Source organism: Cryptotermes secundus, unplaced genomic scaffold, assembly GCF_002891405.2.
Source record: "Cryptotermes secundus unplaced genomic scaffold, Csec_1.0 scaffold741, whole genome shotgun sequence".
NCBI classification, from domain to species: Eukaryota; Metazoa; Arthropoda; class Insecta; order Blattodea; family Kalotermitidae; genus Cryptotermes; species Cryptotermes secundus.
In genome coordinates this window covers 634,427-655,570 of record NW_019724599.1, presented here as the reverse complement: position 1 = coordinate 655,570, position 21,144 = coordinate 634,427, and the positions used below count along the sequence as shown (strand labels likewise).

Sequence of the window (21,144 nt, the reverse complement as noted above, 5' to 3'; positions counted from 1 at the left end):
AAAAAGTGGTGCTGGCGCGGGTTTTCTCCGAGTACTTTGGTTTCCCTTTCCAATCTTCATTCCACCAAATTCTCCATCATCATAATCACCTGGGGCAGGTAAAATAGGCCAATCAACCACCGCCATGCCAAGTGGACCCAGCTGGACTCCATCCCCCACTAAGCGAATCATCATCATCATCATTATCTTTTTTTGGAAGAACTTGTTACTTAAGTACAAATTTTGCCTATATAAAATTTATCAAACATATGTTCAAAATTTTGCACAATTGCAATATTCATAACTGAAGATATATAAAAAAACATTTCATATTTTTGATTGAATACAGGACATGACTGCCTTGCAGCACATCTTTATAAGATAGGAATACATAACACAGAAGAATGTACACTGTGCAACTCGCTAGGATCATCTATGAGAAAAGAACACCTTCAATGTCCTAATCTTAACAAGGAGATGCAACAAAGCAAGAGCTTGAGTGCTTTCTATTAGGAAGCAAGAAGCAAAATGGGTTAAATGATCCCAAATGCAGCCATTGGAAACCAAGCAACCAACCATATTTCATATATAATGTGGAGGTAAATTATGATATATCTCCAAACTAAAGGTCACACACAGGTAATTGGCAATCACTATCAAACTCAAATTGAATACAGATTTCATACAAACACTACATTTTTCTATACTCTACAAAAAATTTAAGAAAAGTTGAATGTTTTGTAAAATTTAGTACATCATATGAAGCTCCTGGATTAAGTGTTGATGGTGAAACTTCCATTTCACAAGTTCATGTATCCACAATTTCATTACAACCAACCGTGAGAATGTAAAATGTACAATGGTATGGACCTCTAATGGCATAACATTCAAACCTAATTTCAAGATAGTCACTCATCTAGTTCAAAAGTTGAAAAGGGAGGACTACAGGCACAGACAGTACGGGCATTAAGGAGATAACGCTCGGCCTAAAATGATTTAAGGAAAACACAAAATGGACTGACCTGGCTTGGGATGATGGAGATGACAAAAGTTCCCCACCTGTGCTTACAGTCTTTCTGACAGTCACATTTCACTTATGTCAGCCAGACTAAAGTGATTTCCACCAATGAAAGTTATCACTATCGAAACAGTGGCCAGAAGGTTGGGAGGAATATAATGGAGGGAAAGCATAACAGCTCCAGGGAAACAATGAGGCTGCCAATTCATGAGACTTATCAGGACAGCTGCACTGAACTACTACTGGCCAGTGGAATAACTACCAGATGCTCAGAACATAATGTCTACCAAGGAACAGTTACAATAGAATAAGACCTAAAAATGGGCATATGCTTTATGAAAATACTGTGGCCAGTGCCCTTCTGCTAATATGACAATAATAATCAAACATGTAACAATAAGATCTTACAAATATATATGTATGTATTGGCACATATCAGTAGTCTTGTTCTTGGCACAGATTATCTTATAAAACAATCAGTAGTCTCTATGATGCCAGAAGCAGTTCTAGCACTATGAAATAGTAATACTAATGCAGGAATGTACATAGTGGCTTGTCTCATATTTCAAGGAAGCAAGCACTGCATGGAAATAACAGGTCAGTATCACGGTAGTCAGAAGCAAAATACTGATGGAGGAAAAACAGCATGACAATACTGTCAGTAGGCAGTTGCTTGTATCAAATTTGTGTTCTGTCAAGCCTTTATACTGTATATAGCAGTGTTAAATATCTGCACCACATTCTTTAGAGAAATCTGATTTGTTTCGATCTGGTCCGTCACACTAACAATATTATGAAAGATAAAACAATTCCATCCAGTGTGACTGTGAAGTAGTAAAAACTTCAACAGTCACACTGGACGGAATTGTTTTATCTTTTATAACATGCTTTAGAGTTTTATAACTTGATATTTCATTTATGGAACAAATTATTAGTTCTAAAAACAAACGTGACTGTCTTCAGTAATTTTCAAAGTGACTTTTCTTAAGCGTCATAAATTATTTCTGCAGTGGAAATGCAGCGGGTCTTCTCAATGGAAGGGACATGTTTCTTTTTAAATTCCATATTTCCTGGCATACAGGATGCGCCAGTGTATAAGATGCACTGCACTTTTTGGGGCCATTTGAAGAGTAACAATGGGCCTTATACACTGGGAAACATGGTACTTGTTATATGACCTGTCCTTTTTCAAGAAGTGACACAATAAACTGGAAAACAATTTTAAAGTTGTAATACATATTCCTTATTGTACATTTTGTTATTGGGTTTTTGATCATAATTTTCAGTTTTCTTTCACGCGTAGTATTCAGTCTGTGCAACTTCAACAGTTTATGGACATTCAACCATCACACAAGACACAAGTCTCCCAACCCAGTCACCAGAATCACAGTCAACAGCTGTAACACTGTGGCCCATAAATTAGCAAAATATGTAAGTAATCTCTTCAAAGAATTTGTTCAACTGCCCAGTTCCTGCACTATAAACAATACCCTAAATACAATTAATGATCTTAATGAAATCAAATATAGCCCAGAAATAAAATTATGTTCCCATAACATAAAAAATATGTATGCTAACATCCCTACTCCAAAACTCAATGGTGTTCTAAACAACACTGTAACCAATTACAACCTAACACCCTGTAAACTTAAATAAGAAATAACTTACAGAAATCATCCTCAATAAAAAAAATACTTCCAACACAGCAATGAATAATACAAACAAACCAAAGGGCTAGTTATGGAAGTCATGCTTCAGCAGTCCTTTCTGAAATATATTCATATCTGGAACACATATACACTTACAAGACTTTTGACCTATCAGTAACCAAACAGTTACATAAATCAAGACTTCAGCATTTACCAGAAACCAACTTACACCGACATAAACACCCAAACAATTCATGCCACCTTCATAAGCACAAAATATCAGGAATAATTTTTGTGGTAAACTGATTGAATATGTGCCCGATGTCCAAAGAAATAAACAGCATTAAAGAAACCCTCAAGAACAAGCAGTACACACCAGAACAAATTAAAATAAAACACGAACATAAAAGAAGTAAAACCAAATGACAACAATAATAAAAAATTGGTAGCATTTACATGTTTTGGCAAAGGAACTAGAACCATTCTGCATACAGACATAAAAACAACAATCAAAACTACAAATTATATATATATCTGGAATAAAGAAAACATTCCTGTATCTGATAGATGGGTACAGATTTTTTTCTGAAATGAGAGAAGAACTTCTACACTTTCAACACTTTTGTAATATTGTAGAGTTTATTCTTTCTCCTCTGGGAAATACAGCACCTGATGAGAGAATATCTTCTGTTATGAACACTATGTGGTCAAAGGAGAAATCTAGATTAAGTGCTGAGACAGTAAGGGCTACATTAGTTGCAAGACAAAACTGTGTCTTGAAGTGTGAGAAGTTTTATGATAAGGAGCTGAAAGACCAAAATTTTCTGTGTAAGATTACTTCATCTGAGAAATATTCATGGTACAATAGTGGTAAAATACAGTCCTCCTCATAGTCTAAATAAATTTTTGTATGGGTTCTGTCCCTCAAGAATAACCGTGAGCTCAATATGTTTATCCAATAAAACTTTTTTTTATTGTCCCATTTTTGTTATCCATATGTTCCATTTTTGTCTCAAGGAAATATGGTCAGTCTACATTTAGGAGAAATGGGGGGACCGACCTACCATAAGACCTCCACCTACACAGGAAAATGCAAACACAGATAAAACACAGAGAGCTAGTTGGTGTAGGTAACATGATAGATGAAATGTGACATGCAGAAGACAATGGACAACCCTTGCAGAAAGGACAGGGGATAACAGCAATATAACACACCTCAGGGAATAAACCCTGGAAGACTTGAAAGAAACTGGCTTGAATTGACCCCAGAAGCCTGAACCTTGACATGTACAGAGAAGAACAAGACATTTTTACATACACAAAATTGAACTGTGATCAAATGTTGATCATTTCACATATTAGGACACCAACAATAAACAAAAATCATCATCTACTTAAAGATGGGTTGTATCAGTCACAAAGAAATTCTCAAACAGAATGCACGAGGAATGGATAAAAATAAGGGGTCACTTAACAGCCAGTTTATCATGATGCCAAGCAATTCATATCGCATGCATCTATACACTGTGAAGTGACACTGGATGTTTCTCTTTCTTTGGTTCTCCCCTACAGACCATCATTTCACCACTGCTCCATCACTGCCCTTGATGGAATGTGATAGCCCTGACAAAGTAGCATATTATCTCATCCTTAGGTCTCAAGCTGAAGGCTTCATCTCTGATTGGGCACTTGGTTTCTTACAGACTAAGGAAGGTTAAGTGTGTGACAATACTGGCACATAACCTTGAACCACCTTTCAGCTGTTCCTAGGTGAGTCATTTGTCAGAGCAACAAATTTTCACTGCTAAGCACTGATGTCACGAAGGCAGAGGGCATTTAGGGAGGTCCAGTTCCAAATAGGTTGACAATATGGAATGCCATAGTGGAGTGCCATTCATGTTGTGTTATAACTGCGGGTAGTTCCGTTATCACAACACATATATAGGACATATTATATATACAGTAAGGACAGTCTAAACAACAATATTTCTGAAAGAACAAAATAGGGGTTGAAATATGTAGAATAAGCAACAAATAAAAACAAAATGTTGACACATTAGTGTCTATTTTGTTGTTCTTTCACAGATATTGTTGTGTAGACTGTCCTTACTGTACTCGTATATATCATATTTTCTATATATGACACAACAGGATGCATACTATGAAGACAACACACATAACAATAATTGATTATATATGTATTTTTCCATAAGTTTTGACCACAGAGGCCATCCTCCAGCATTCAGGACATTCACTATATGCTTTCTGCAATAAATATTGTCGAAGTTAAAGATTACAGTGGTCAAAATCATCAACTTAAGAGTGTTGTGTTTTGACAGAAATTTGCAGTACTAAACTGCATGTCTTAGGTGTGTGTACTGTTAATTATAAACGTATATATACGTGGTTCATGTGGTAGTATAAGTGGTTGAGGCACTATGCTATAAGCCAGAAGGTCACAGGTGCGATTCCTGATGAGGTCACTGAATTTTCAGTTGACCTATTCCTTTCAACCGCACTATGACCCTGAAAGAACCAGGAATCTTCCTGGGGTAAATGGCGGCCAGCTGGTAAGGTTCACAACCTTATGACCATCTGTGAGCCGACTGTCTAGAGCAGTGTTCCACAACCAGTGTGCCGTCACAAGGTGAAAGGTGTGACCGAACTTTTACCTATTGTAAGAAATTAATTGTTGAATATTATTCCTTTTATTTTATCCCAGTTACTGTGTTTCATATGCTTGTATTTTATTCTCAGCCACTGCACTGATTAAACAGGATGATGCTTGTTTATTCTTTATTACATGCTGTGATTTTCTATGTACACTAACGTTGTATTCTAAGAAATTAAACGAAAATTATTTATTCACAGTTGCTGTTATATCATAGTTTTCATTATTGATTTATTTTTATTTTTCTTGCATCTACGCAGGTTCTTTGATATGCTTGCCGCATGTTCTTTGTACGTGCTTTTCCCTAAAACTTCAGGGATTAGCATGGGTTTTCCTGTCTTTTAGAATGCTGTTTCGTTATTTGCCCGTTTGTTAGAAGTTAGAGCTTCTTCAACTTTATGACTTTCTTCCTGTAACGATGCACCCACCGATTGTTGGACTTCATTTAAAATTATAAATATTTCAAAAATAAGTCGGTATAGTGTCACTTCTTCCGTTTGAAGAGTAGAGATCCCGCGTTTTACAATTGTTTCAGTTCTATCACAGCTGTGCTCTGAAGTAGTTTGCAAATTTTGGTTGCTAGTTAGAGAATTACAGATGGGTCGTTTGAGATGTCCCCGACTGTATGGCCACTTGCTGATGGCAATAAAGTGGTGATGGACATAATTACAGAACATTTAGAAATGCTGCAGCAGAAATTCAATAAGTATTTTGGAGAGAGTGCACAAGATTTCGACTGGGTTCATGATCCATTTGTTATGAATTCAGAACATCTTCCGATTAATATACAAGAGGAACTCGCAGATTTAAAAGCAGACAGAACACTGAAACTAAAACTTCTCGAAGTGTCTTTGGATACGTTTTGGTTGGCAATAAGGAGTGGATACCCGGCTATCTCCGAGATGGCAGTTAATGTGTTATTGCCATTTTCAACTACATATTTGTGTGAACTGGGCTTCTCGACATTAACTGAAATTAAGACATCAAAGAGGGAGCGGCTCAAATCCATCGATGAAGAAATGAGACTTGTGTTGTCAACGATTCCACCATGGATCAGTCGCCTGTATGCAGCTACGCAGGCGCAAGTATCACATTGAAGGTATGAGTTGAATTACTGTATTTACTTTAATAGTAATAGAAGTGTATTTTCTACACTCTGCAGGGAGATTGAAGTTCATCAATTGTTAATAAATGCACGAGTCAATTTCTGTTTAATGATAATAAAATAACAATATAATAATATTATAGTAATAAGTTGATCACGTTACGTATTTATATTAATTGTCTCATATCATGCGTTTTTGAAGGGAATAATATTTGGTGTGTCGTGTTGTCATGGATACTTCATGGTGTGCCGCGAGTAGAAAAAGGTTGCAGAACACTGGTCTAGAGAAACTGTGGGAGCCCTGACATCTCACAACCCTATGGGCCTCTACGGCCTGTTACAGGGATATGCTTACCTTCTTTTCAAACACATGTGGTTGTTCATTACACTGTGACCAAGGGTTGACTGTATGGTTTATATCACAGTTTGAGTTGTGGTTTTCTCATCTGACTGAATTTGGTGTGTCCTCTTTGCTCTAGGAATCTGGTGATTTTTCCCCCTAGGCCATGGAGATGTCTGCTGTAACAATGATCTGTGTGCAACATATGTAATAATCGCTGTGGAGGTTTTATATGAAGTTGATCTGTAGGATTATTTGTATCTCGTATGCTATGAATGCTGTCATTGCAGAGGTTGTGTGGAACTGTCAGATTCCCAGGGCACAAAGCACACACCATATTCAAACACATGAGAAAACTACAAGTGAAATTACAATATAATCAACCCCTTTCACTGCAATGTTATGAATGACTGCATATGTATACATATAATTGATAGTACACATACCCAGAACATGCAGTCCAGTACTGCTAATTTATGCTGAGACATAACATTCAACTTGACAGTTCTAACCACTGTAATCTTTATGTTTTACAACTTATATTGCCACTGCACAGTACTTAACTTTTATGTTTTACTATATCTTTATCTTTTTCAGCAATTTCAGAGCTATTATACATCCTATGGGGTCACGCTGTAATGTAGTTGTCTGAGGCACTATACGATAAGTTGGAAGGCTGTGGGTTCGATTCCTGATGAGGTCATTGGATTTTTCTAATTCACCTAATCCTTCCAGCTGCACTATGGCCCCGGGGTCAATCCAGCCTATAACAGAAATGAGTATCAGGAATCTGGCTGGGGCCAAAGGGCAACCAGCGTGTAAGGCTAACAATCTCACCACCATTTGTGAGCCAACTGTTACCACAAGACTCTAATCTAACCTAGGCAAAACATTTTGACAAGAATCACTAACATTTGCATAAAGCAGATAATGAATGTACTAAATGCCTGAATATGGCCTCTATGTCTGAAACATGTATATAAATAACTATACAACCATTATTATATACCTGCTATGTCAACAGAACTCCCTGTAATTAAACCGATAATATGTTGTCTCAACAGATCATTTTTAAGATGCACCATCAAGGTCAAAACATGATGTCACTTCAACTTATTTAGGAATGTTTATGCTGTAAGGTTGCAAAAAGCTTTGTACCTAACCATACTTGTTTGTCAGTTGACTATGATGCACTAATGTTAACAATCCAAAACAAGTACAAAGTTCTCCAAAGACTGAATCTTTTCGACCCCTAAACTAAATACACCAATCTGCCACTTTTCTATAAGACTTAATTTCTATAATACTTATTACTGTACAAAACATTTACCATTGTATAGAGTATTGTACAACTAGAGCTTCATATTTATCCTGGAATTCTTTACATCAATGAAATAACACAGGGGCTAAGGGCACAAACATTGTGTACTACTGACCTTGTGTTATAACCTTTCACACACACACAGAGGCACTTACACTTTCTTTAACCCCTTCCTATCCTGTGCCACAAGATTTCCAATGCTGTAATTTTCCCACGTAGGTCAACTGCTGGAAAACTTCCACCATCAACTTACAAATTTACTGTTACATTATAATTGCATGCCCTGTGCTATATTTTTGATCTTTATATTCTTTGACATTTCTTTTAGTAATTTTTAAAAGAACAACAAATGACAGAAGTTTTATATTTTTCCATACCAAAATGTCTTTCTTTTTAATTTTCATGCTGATAAATTTGTAGCTGGTATGAGTAAGGGTGGAAATAAAAAGAACAGGATAGGATCAATCTAATAAAACATGTTTACAGTCATGTATCAAGGCTATGGATATTGCTGCTCCACCTTACCAGGGAAGCTAACAGTGCATGTCTATCAATACTAGCCAACAGATTCATCCTCTTGATGCCTTAGGCAGGCCACCACAACATTCCCATAGCTGAGCTCCTTGAAATATGCCTTACACAGGAGCCCCACCCCAGTCAATACAATGGGAAGCCCAAGGATTGAGCAGATCAGCTCACCAGTCACCACAGGATTCCACTCCAGGAAACCTGCAAGACACCAAGTCTTAGAATTCTGACCGTGGTTATCAACAATCTGAAGGGAACCACTGTCTCCATTTACAGGACAAAACTAAATCCTTCTGTACTGAAGATGGAATCTGAACCAACTTACAAATACGGAAAAAATAGGTAGAAAAAATTCACGTGCCTACTTTCATTCAAAAAGAAGAATTCCATATAAATGAAAGTCATGTCTTCTCCTACAAAGTCTTGGAAATATCATGCCAGTCAAAGATGACACTCAGAAGAGGAAAACCCCTACTTAAGATTTTGATGTTCTCACAGCACTATTTAAGAAAAGTTCTATCTTCTGCGGCATAACATCATGTAGTCCATTGAAAGTCAACCAGTTTTTTCAGAGGCACATTTCACCTCCATATGTGACTATATGGTTTTACATCCCACAAAACAGAATTCATCTATTCAATGTTTCTCTGGGGGCCAGTGGTTTGGAACACTAAACTGGGGAAAATTTTACATGGTAGCAATTTAGCACAGAGATTACTAATTTGTGATCACCAAAACTGAATTTTAACACACTGAGGACCGGCTGCATGATATCATGTTTTTGGCTTTTAAATGTGGTAGACCAGTCACATGATATCATGAGTTTAGGACATGTTAGGTTGAAACACACTATACCTTGCTCTGGCGCCACCCAAGTTGCATGCAATGGCTTAATAAAACTCTGGAATGTTTGCTTACTTGTCAGTAACTTGACCTCACTGTTTTCTTAATGCACTATAAACGAAAATGCTCTGCTTCTCTTCGAGCTGTATGTACCAGCCAGTAGTTAGTGGGGGGTATGGACAAGGACAAATTCTTCTCTGATAAGCTAGCTGACCTGGCTTGTGAGATGCATAGTAATGGTGATTCAGAGAGTGGCAGTGACAGGGGAGAACAAAGAATTGTGGCCACAGACAGTAAAAGTGACAGTAGCTCCAATGATAATGGGGGTAATAACATTGCGGGGACAGTAAAAAATCTAAAAAAATCACAAAAATCTAAACCCTGATTCGAAATTGAAATACAAAGCATTTCTGATGATTATGGCAAAGGCCTGGGCTACAGACCAGATGGTGGTGGCAGAACCAGAGTCAGACAAAGACTTAGTGCGACTGGGACCATCAACTCCTACCCCATGCAGGCCTCATGTGGACCCCCCAGGGTGACTCTCGGGTGATATGCGGAAACATACCCTCGTGAAAATTGTGAAGAGTGAACATTCCAAGGGGAAGCATCCTTCTAGGCAATGCCGTGTTTGCACAGTTCACAAAAAAGGAGTATGCCTACATTGCAAGTTCTGTGTAATGCCACTTCATAAAGGGGAATGTTTCCATAAATATCACACCCTCAAGCACTTCTAGGAGCATTGGTAAGTGTTCTACAAAAATTTTAGTTCATAAAATTAATTAGGAGATTTTATATTAATTTTTAAAGTGAACAGTGCACAAGTTAGGATAGTAGGTTTAATAATGGGGGCCCCAGGGTGATTTAAATATTTAAATCGCTGGTCCGCAATGTGTTAAAGGAGGGAAAATCTTAAATTGAGGAACATTAAATGTGGGTTCCATTGTAAATAGCATCAGGGTGCAGGTTACTACAAAATCAGTGAAAAATTCTCTTCATTAGAATTATAACATTACATGATCAGTTATCACAAAGCAGACACCCAACAGAATTCAAGTTTTCAGCCCTGACATTAAGCTTCAGAGAGCCCTTACCTGAGGTCGATGCTGTCACACCTCCTACCATACGGAATAGAGACCACCATATACCAGCAAGTGGGAGGGCTGTGGTGCTCACAGCTACTGTGAAAACAGCTGACTCACTGACAATGAGGAACTTAAGCGATGAAAACATGAAAACTATATAAGCTAAGAGAAATGACCAGGCATATACAGCCACCTGTAACAGAGAAAGAGAACATTATAAACAGATGATCTGAGGTTCTCAAGGCAGTTAATATTAAGGCTGTGGTCTTTTGGAATGTGATATCATGTAGTCTTGCAGACAGGTGCCTATCTATCAGACTGCAGAGAGTCATACCCCAAATGATCATAACCTTATTGCAAAAAGTTACCACTCACAAAAGCATTCCCATGCAAGTTTTGTATACATAATAACATGTTACCCACTTCCATTTAAAAAGGACAGAACTACAGGACACTATATCTACAGCAGAAACAACAGTGCAAGTAAGATTTAGAAGTGGGAAACTGATTGCCTTTAGCAGCAGGCTAACATACGTCCATTCTGCTGAAATGCATCTCCACTTAAACACATGAGCCAATGGAAGAACAGGGTTTGCATTATGGAGTTTCATGACATAGATACATCTTCAAGAACAATCCCTTCAGTAATGCTGTGTCATCCTGTACCGTAAACAAGTATTACCTGGCGGCAAGTGTCATGAACATTCAATGTCACTTCATTACTCAAACTATGGGCCACCTTGCTGTATCCACCAAAATGACAGTACAGGCCATTTCTTGTCAAGTTCCAGAATTCAGATGCAGAAGAACCCTGCACATACAAATAATAAAGTACAACTATTTCAATAACTACCCTTGGCTTCACAAAAGATAAATAAGAAGGAAACATGTGTTCAATACCAGAACATAAAGCTTCCACTGATTTTCTTTATAAATATGACAACAGAGGTGTGAGTGACCAAGTTATATCATTTACTAAATTACAGATGAAGCACCTCTAGGCTTCAAACTATTCACTGCTAAGTGCAGCATCGTATGTTGACTGTTATAGAATTCATTCCTGACACTGGAGTAAATTCATAAGAACAAGAATAATACTTGGCAACTGTGTAGGGGCACAGCTCATTTTAGTCAGCTACAATGATAGTAAGACTGCAGTAACACTACAGTGTGTTGGTTACTGTCCCACTTGCAGGATGTGCCTTACATACCACTTGTAAAGCAGCCAGTTTGATATACACATGTTTATGCTCACAGAAAACATGGTGGAACACTGGACAACCACTTGTAGCCTGCACATCAATGACAGGCATGTGACAGCCACCAGTATTTACAGTCATTATCTTGGTGCCAAATTACAGTTCCTTCATAAGTGATACTCTTCAAGCAAGAATATGAATGTGGATACAACACAATGGAGCGCCTCCACATTTAAGCAAAGTGATTGCAGAGTAGTTGAATGCAAATTATCAAGGATGATGGACAGGTCAAAGTAGACCAACTGAATGACCAGCTAGGTCACCAGATTTGATGCCATCAGACTTCTAATGTGTAACATAATGGCCAGCTGGAAACAAGGCAACGGTTCATAGAACACATAAATGAAGCCATTGATCCAATAAGAAATTAATTTGAAATACATCAGAACATTAGATGTTCAATAAGCCAATGCCTAGCAGCATGCATTCAAGCCAAAGGAGGTAATTTCAAATATTTAATTAATTGTGAACCTCATATGGTAATAATCCAGGTAGTAAAGTTGATAATAATTTGGTTACAAACACTTAATATGGTAATACAAGGATTGGAACTTTAATAGTGGCAACTATTTATTTACAACTGATACAAAATAGATACATGTTTCGAAGTTTTACTGTCCTTCAATGTAGTCAGCAGCACTCTGTACAACCTGTTGCCAGTGATGTGGAAGTCGTAGGATACCTTTAGCAGCGCCTGTTGTGTTGATAGTTCGAATGGAGCGGTCTACTGCCTGAAGAATCTCTGGAACAGTTCTGAAGCGAATGCCATGAAGTGGTCCCTTCATCTTAGGAATCAAGTCGAAGTCACAAGGGCTTAAGTCCGGGGAGTATGGTGGATGGTAAAGCACTTCTAAGCCCCATCAATCGAACAAATCAGCCATAGCTTGCTCTTCATGCAGCCAAGCAGTGTCCTCCAAAATTATGGGTGGGTTCTGCGGAAAGTGTCACCGCTTCATTCTCAAAGTTGGTTGCAGGTTGTGTTCCAAAAACGAACGTTAATACTGCTCACTGATGGTCTGATGTCTGGGAATGGTATGTGTTAGGATAACACCATCACAGTCATACACTCGAATCACCATAACTTTCACATTGCTGGGATTCTGACAAACTTTTGATTTTCATGGTGACCCATAATGATGCCATTCGTTCAATTGGCGTTTCATTTGTGGCTCATACGATTTGGCCCATGTCTCATCCAGCATAATGATACGGCGTAAGAAAGCCTCTCCTTCACGCTCATAGCACTCCAAGTGGTTACGAGCAGTGTCGTATCATAGCCATTTCTGCATTTCCGTCAAATCATGCAGACCCCATCATGATGCAATTTTTCTCATGCCCAGGCGTTCCTTCAGAATGTGAAGCACAGTCGTATGCGCTAATCCTGTCTCTCGGGCCAGCTCATGAATCGTATGGCATCAATCACTCTCCAGTAATGTGGAAAGAGTATACACTTCTTCTTCACTGACACTAGGATGACCTGGCTGACGCATGTCTGCAACATTTTGGCATCCCTTGTTGAAGGCTTTTACCCACCTTGCCACTGTTCTGTAAGGCAATGCAGATTCCCCGCAAGCCTCTTGAAGACCTTGATGACACTGTCGTGCTGTACAGCCTCTGGCACATTCAATCTTTATCCACCTTCGTTGTTCCTGTTTCGAAAACATCGTGACAACACTACATTAGACCACCAGCTAACACGAGGCTCTGTTCTTCTCGTCACTGCACATGCGCATGATGTGGGAAGGGAGAGTCCATTTGCTCCGAGGCAAGGTAGGTATGTAACTAATATGTGGTATAAGCGACATTATTTGGTTGGGTTGAATGGTGTCTCTACAGCAGTACTGCCACTAGTAAAGTTCCAACCCTCGTAAAACTGTTCAAAGGAAAAGTGGTTTTGAATCCAGTGCTATATTGCACTAGAGCTTAATTCTAAAATGGCGATGAACTGAGCTATTGTTTACAGGACATCTCTTGCTTAAAATTCTCTATAAAATATTACCCCAAAATCTGGCCATTTAAATCATGGGACATTCTGTATGACAGCCTGTTGACATACATTTGTTTGTGAGGTTTGTTTATGCTCACAGAAGATACAGACCTTCAGCAAAATGAAGCAATATTTTCCATTAAATTTTCAAGTAGCATTACATTAAAATGAACCCAATCACAATCACTACAGCAATTCATCTTACCTTCCCCATAATAGATGTCATATCAGTCCAACACAGAGCAACTACCAATACCAGAGTGACAAGATGCAGCCACAATGCTATAGGCAAGGCACGTGGCCTGATCTCAGCATCACAGTACTGTTGCCTCATGTAAATGATTTGCCTGGGAACAAATATGTACATGATACAGAACATACTTATGTTGTATTACACACATTACTCTCTTAGCCAATGCCAGCAGTGGCCATCTCAACATTCACTGCAATATGATTAGGATATGATTCATTAGTGACACTGCAGCCTCAGACAGGGTGAATTATGAAAAATGAATTAAAAAGAATGTGGTCCCTATCTCTGGACACAGGGTTTATAAGTATTCAGTGCCATTCACAGTTTGTTATATTACTCTTGGCTAGTTCCTTACTGGTTTTGTCTTCACAAACATCATGCTAGGTTTCAGGCTCTAAGAACATGGCTCTCCTTAATGTTTCCATCCTTGACTGATTAGAACAGATACGCCCTGAAAACAGCTCTTCTACTGCTGCGTGCATATCTATCTCTGTAGAAACCCTTTTCAACAAGCTGCTGGGTAGCCATGAACACCTCTGACACACACACACACACACACTCACTCACTCACTCTCTCTCTCTCCCCCTCCTCTTCCTTCTTGTTGCTCCCACTAGGAGCATAGGGCATCCATGAAACGCTTTGTTCCACTTCAGTTTCTTAATCCTAAAACAGTCAGTCAGACTCCCTGGACATGGGATCAGTTCGTCACAAGGCCACTACCTATAAAGGACAACACAAACACAGAGTAAATGCAGGCAAACATCCATGCCTTCAGTGGGATTCGAATCCATGATACCAGTATTCAAGCGAGCAAAGACAGTTCATGCCTTAGACCACGTGGCCACTGTGATTAGTTCTACAGAATTAGATTTATATATTTAATGGCATCATTTTGAAAGCATTCTTAAACCAAATGTCCATTTTGCAGGGCGTGTTTTCATAACCCCTTTAGCCATGATTTTCGGCATCCCTGTTGGACCTTCTCAGCTTCTGTGGTGGTACTGTGCATCACCCCAACAGATAGGGCTAGAAAGTAAAAATGAAGGATTGGGGGGGGAAGAGTTTCAAGATATTTTCAATCACCAACCTGTACAAAACAAAATAAATGCCAGGAGGATGAGAAGGATGATGATGATTCTGTACACCAGTATCAGTACTGATACTCACCTGTCTCGCTGAACAAGAGAGCTAGTGGACTGTTTTGGCTGTGAGGGAAGCTCTTGCCTTTCATCTACAACTTGCAGGAGTGGACATGAGTGACGTGTTGAGCGGCTATCTCTTGCAGAAACTAAACGGGACACAGTAATCAGACGAGAGCTTCCAGTCCCAACACATGTAAAACTCTGTGGATAAAAGCAGGTCTTCTTTTAAATTACACATAGTATCCTGGAGGCATACCTATCCATGCTATATTGTATTCACACATACCTGACATACAATTCAATATATGTTAAGGAAGCTTCATTAAAATATTTTTGAAGTAAGGACATCGTACACAGTGATAAAGTCTGATAACAGAAATGAAAGACTCACATTAAGAACTGCTGTACACTTACATGCATATATTTTATTATAATTTCTTTCTGTGTATAATATAATTAAAAGCTGGATATGTGGCAGGTGTTAGAACATTTATATTACCAACTGCAAAACCACCAAAACAACATACTCTTTTGATATGTTGGGTTTTTGGACTTTATCCATCGTCCTGGTTTTTAAGATAACGAATAAAAACACGACGTTTCGGAAACTGGATCTGTTTCCGTCCTCACGTGAAGGAAAACATACTCTTTTAATCAGTATAACCAAAGATTTATAATGACTCAGCCATACTGTAGGATGAAATATTTTTTCAGCACATGTTATGATTTCTTTACACATACAAAGGCTTAAGTACTCAGAATGTGACTCAATGAGACATCCAACCATTATCTCTCCCTGATATCTTCTTGCAGCAGAAACATGAACTATCCCATTATGTACTGCAGAGACACAGAGCATTCAACTGAGATGAAATGTGCTGAGTGCAATAGTGCAGAGATAATTTACTTGGGGACCAGAGGGGACAGTGGCATGTGGCACTGATGCTATCTACTTACACAGAACTACACAACTGACACTGTAACAGGCAACTGAGACTTAACTTATTTTACAAGAACTGCTGTGCCATCACAATTTCTTTTCAACTGAATGCTCTATATTATCACTGGTCTAAAAAACAGAAAAGAACTAGTTACAAATAGTGTGAAAAATAAATATAACTACTTGCACTAATCTATAGTGTAAAAAACTGAAGGGTCACCTCGGGTATGACTAGATGTCCTTCCAACAATGTATAGCTGAGGCTCCACAGTGCAAGTCCCACAATGTATACAAAAGTCCACACTAAGTGACTCTGCCAGGTCCAGTCCCCAGCATCCTCACTCCGCTGCTCACGCTCATTGCCACGGCATCGAAACTCATCACACAGACCATAATCAACACTGATAAACAGCCCAACAATAATAGTTGTAGAACAAAAGATCTTCTGAAGGCCCATCACTGTAAGTAACAAAGATACGACTACAGCGTTCTGAACACTGTTCCTTCATTATGTCAAAATTCTTACACTGTTAATTCTCTGTATAAGTTCATTCAGAGCAGAGACTGTCAACCTTTTCCGACTCATGGCACTAAAATTGTCAAGGCACACCATCAGCTTTTTTTAATGCGAGATTTTATCATTAAAAAACCAGTATTAAGATTGTGTTTACAAGTTCAAATGCTAAAATTCTAATAATTGTTATTTTCAAAAACAATGTTGATCATGGATTTCAAAAGATTTATTTTTAAAATCTGTATCCATATTTGTTATTATTCCAGATGCTGAAATGAGACATCATTGAAGAGGATGTCATTTATTAAAAAGAAATCCTATGAGGTATTCCACTGGCCTAACCCCTTCTCCCCCCCCCCAAAACAAAAGCTCTTTTCTCATTGAAATCACAAAGAATCTGATTTTGAATAAAATAGTCTGTTCTATGATGAAAAACGTCAATGCTACATTAAACTACAGTATGTATAAAGAAGGTAAGAATTCTTTTAAATATAAACATGAGTAGAAATACAAATTCTTTACATTAGCATAAAAATATCAGTGGGAAACCTGTGTTTGTGATGTCTCATGCTGCCCTTGTCCAACATCAGAAGGTTGACAACCATACCCTCAAGCCCTCCCCCAGTGTTTGAAGCTGTGAATTGTTCTTGCTAGTAATCATGTTCACAGCAGAGAAGACACAGACAGGACATAGAGAAAAGAAGAAATGCTCTGATTGAGATTTTTGTGATGATGGGGTACTCCTGTCAGGCAGACAACCAAAATGAGGCCATACCTCTTGATGAGTGCTTCAGTTTCAGGCTTCTGTCATTTCTTATTTCTGTCAGCTCATCTTCTTCTGCAACAGTTAATTCTGTTGACTTGAATGCACTTAACACAAATGGATCTCTCATTCAGTCCAAGAAAGATACGAGTATATCAAGTAACGGGAAATATTTTTCAATGTTTTTCCTCAGCAGTGACAAACTTTGCAGAATTAAATCAACAAGATTTTTGTCCAGTCTGCAAGTTTTTGTCAGCATAAACATTTCAACTTTGTTCCCTTTTATGATTATGGCTCCCCACAGTCTTAGTTTTTCCTTAAAAGAGTTAATTTTGTCAGTACAAGAATATCTTCCTTCTTGCCCTACATATTCTTGTTAATCTCGAATAATGAAATACCTTTTTAAGAAGCCATCTTATAGGTTATGACACCATGCAGTTTTAACGTTCTGAACTATGCAGATGATGTTAATTACGAATAATGGAGTACACAACTAAAGAGAAAGTATATGTAGGATGGCTGGTAAACTTGAAGTTAGTTCAACTAAAAACTGTGGCACTGAAACAGATTAAAAGTGCTAATTTGAGATGACTTAAATATGTAAGCTGTTTGTTTGTGAAACTAGGTACCTTGGTCTATCATATTATAACTCAATAGACCCCTGTTAGTTATTTAGAGAGGGTGGGTTTCCCCATGCACTGCGACCAGCTTGATCTATTGTGCTTCCCTCTATGATATTCTACCAGTCTCTATACCCTACCGATAAATGGTGCGTACCATCAGTACCACCGAGCAAGCGAGTTCGGCCACTTGCTTAGCGGTGTCTATAATGCTTCCCCCATCTATCAGAGGCCTTAGAGACTATTGTTGGGCGGGAAACGTCCTGGAATTTGGCTCAGTGATCCCCTATTGGGATATGAGGTTCTTTTACGTGCCGTAAAGTTACGACAGGACACACAGCTTAAAGTCCCTCCCGGAGGACTTGTTCCCTGAATTTTTCCGCCCTTAAAAATTCGACGACCTCCGCCGGGTATTTGAACCCGCGTACCACGAGTCATGAGGTGGGAACATGACCTCTAGACTACGGAGGCCGCTCAACAGACCCCTGACTAAGTCTATCTTTATATATTTATATTTAATATATATTTACAGTTCATATTTTATGAATAGTTGAGGTTAAGTTAATGCCACTTCTTTTTCTTCAAGTTAATTAATAATGAAGCATTTCTTACACAACAGTCACATATTTGCTGCGGTTCACTCTCTATCATGAACCATACAGTCATGGTGTGTACTACCATTATCAACAATGAAATTTAATGCTACTAAAGCTCCCAAGTTTTTCCTGTGGGTTATTTTATGATGTTGCCAGAACAGTGATGACTGGTAGAATGACTAATGAATGATGAATTGGAAAGAATCTGGAAGGCTGTGACTGTTGTCTAATCACAGCATTTACATGGAGGGACAGGTAAGAAAATCCTCAGTCTGAAGAGCTGATTTCCTGGGATGTGAACTAAGCCCCTCTGAAATACAGGTCTACAGCACTACCACTATGCCAGATCACTTGGTGACAAATCTGCTGCTATAACTAAGTAAAAAACTAACTCAATGGAGCTAAGCCCTTCTTGAGAAGCTGCCTGTTGCACAGCTATTCAAAAATTTCCCAACATTTTACAAACCCCAAAGTTTCATTACTGTGTTTGCAAGAGCCCTCCACTGGTCCCTACCCACAGCCAGACCAATTCAGTTCGTACCACAACATCCTATCTAAGGCCCATCTTACTCCCACCTACATCTAGGTCTTCCTAGTGATCTATTTCCTTCTGGCCTTGCTACCAAAATCCTAATTACATTTCTGCTGTCCCCCATGTGTGCTACATGTCCTACCCATCTCATCCTCCATGCCTCAATTATTCTAATTATATCTGTTGATGAATAAAAGTTATGAACCTCCTCATTATGCAGTTTTCTCCAACCTCCTATCACTTCAACCCTCTTCAATCCAACTATTCTCCTCAACACCCTGTTCTCAAACACCCTCAGGCTATGTTCCTACCTTTATGTCAAGACACAAAGTTTCACAACTGTCCAAAAAGACAGGCAAAACTAGTTTTGTGCATTTTAATTTTACATTTTTTTACAGCAGCCAGGATTACAAAGGTTCTGGATTGAAGGGTAGCAACCGTTACCCTATTATTGTTGTTCCAAAATATCTGACTTGTGCCATATTGTAAAAGGATCTATTAGCTAACCTGTCATTATACCAAATCTTTTGTCTTTCTTGTGCTTCATAATTACAATTACTGTTTCTGCTTTACATTCTTTCAGTGTGTTGAAAATCAGGTTACTAAATGCTCTCCAGAGTCTAGATTTCTTCTGCTGCGCAGTACTCATGATTTAATATGAATACTTTCTACTGTGACATGACAGTTTTCATATGTGCAAGAATATTAAACCTCATTAGTTAAACATTCTGAGATTAGCTGACAGGTATTACTTTTACCAATTTTTGTAATATAGGTAAAATTGTCCCTAAATTCAATTAAGTACCACATCATGAAATGTACTGCAAGTGAAGGTATAACTACCATTCCTCAGCACTAGATGGAGGTGAATGGTCCACTTCACATCCGAGCTGCTCTACCCTTGGTGTTCACTGGATTGGGGACTGGGTGAGCCCCTTTGTCGATCAGGGCACTGTGGAGTAGAGAAAAATCTCTTTCCTCTGCCAGGAATTGAACTCTAGCTATCCAGCCAATAACCCATCACTATAATGACTGAGCTATCCCAGCCCTAACATTCTTTATATGAGGTTGGTATAGTTAGAATTTCCTTTAAAGCTAGGGGGGTCTGCAGTCCAATCAGTACTTATAACAACAATCATGCTGATACTTGCAACATATGTGCTGGCAACAGAACATGCATTCACTGTTGTGATTGATTAAGTAGTCAGTTGAATCCTAAACACTTTCTTTTCTCAGCATATAGTCAACTTGGCTTATCAGGCACTGTTCAACCCAACATAAGTCAAGTATGGTTAATCACCACGAAACATGCATGAGAAGTACACAAGATACATACTTTTCCTGCAGAAGAAGAAATAGTAGACCAATGCAAAGACGAGTACAATGCCTTTCATGGGATCTTGCAGATGGCATATAACTTTCTTCCTCTCAAGGGAATATATCACCAAAAAGCAACTAGTCCCATATAACAGACCTGTGCGAAGAACCGATGAAAACGTAAATGGTGGCACTAAACTTGCTCTAACACCACTTCCCCATTTTCCACACATACATGACACCAAAAATAACCCCAGAGTTGTTGTTGAGGATGTGAAAATAATAGCAGTATATGCGTCGCCATGAAGATCCACAACCTCCAAATAGAGGGGTAACAATATTATCAAAGCAGCAGAGGAAAAACACAATACTAGACCCACACAAATAAACTGCACTTTCTCATAAAAAGGATTAGTCTTATCGTCATGTTGAATATTCCCTCTTGTACTATCGAATGAATCTTCATTATCAGTAAATTCCTCATTATCACTACCGGCACGTATTAACAGATCTCTTTCTTCGTCTTCCATGATTTCTTAAACCTTCACTTAATTCGAATTAACTCTAAACACATATCCTTTAAACTTTGCTATCACGATCGTCAACATCTTCATCATCGTTCATGATCAGGGGGTGGCAACTCGATGCTATTGGCATGCAACACAGCCAGCGTGACGTCAT

General features: G+C 38.5%; 1 protein-coding gene across 3 annotated transcripts; it reads right to left on the bottom strand.

Moving 5' to 3' along the window:
* Positions 1 to 69: 69 nt before the first annotated feature.
* LOC111862425 lies at positions 70 to 21,099 on the bottom strand. Of its 3 annotated transcripts, none has more exons than XM_023847813.2 (8): positions 20,483 to 21,099; positions 16,342 to 16,580; positions 15,207 to 15,382; positions 13,991 to 14,132; positions 11,222 to 11,350; positions 10,549 to 10,732; positions 8,609 to 8,812; positions 70 to 89 (listed from the first exon to the last, which is right to left on the bottom strand). In XM_023847813.2, the coding sequence occupies exons 1-7, from the start codon at positions 20,991 to 20,993 to the stop codon at positions 8,640 to 8,642; spliced, it is 1,554 nt and encodes a 517-aa protein (XP_023703581.1). In that variant the 5' UTR covers positions 20,994 to 21,099; the 3' UTR covers positions 70 to 89; positions 8,609 to 8,639. The 3 variants fall into 3 exon arrangements, with proteins under 3 accessions (XP_023703581.1, XP_023703580.1, XP_023703579.1); XM_023847812.2 differs by lacking the exon at positions 70 to 89 and adding an exon at positions 6,403 to 7,526; XM_023847811.2 differs by lacking the exon at positions 70 to 89 and having other exon boundaries at positions 6,403 to 8,812.
* Positions 21,100 to 21,144: the final 45 nt, after the last annotated feature.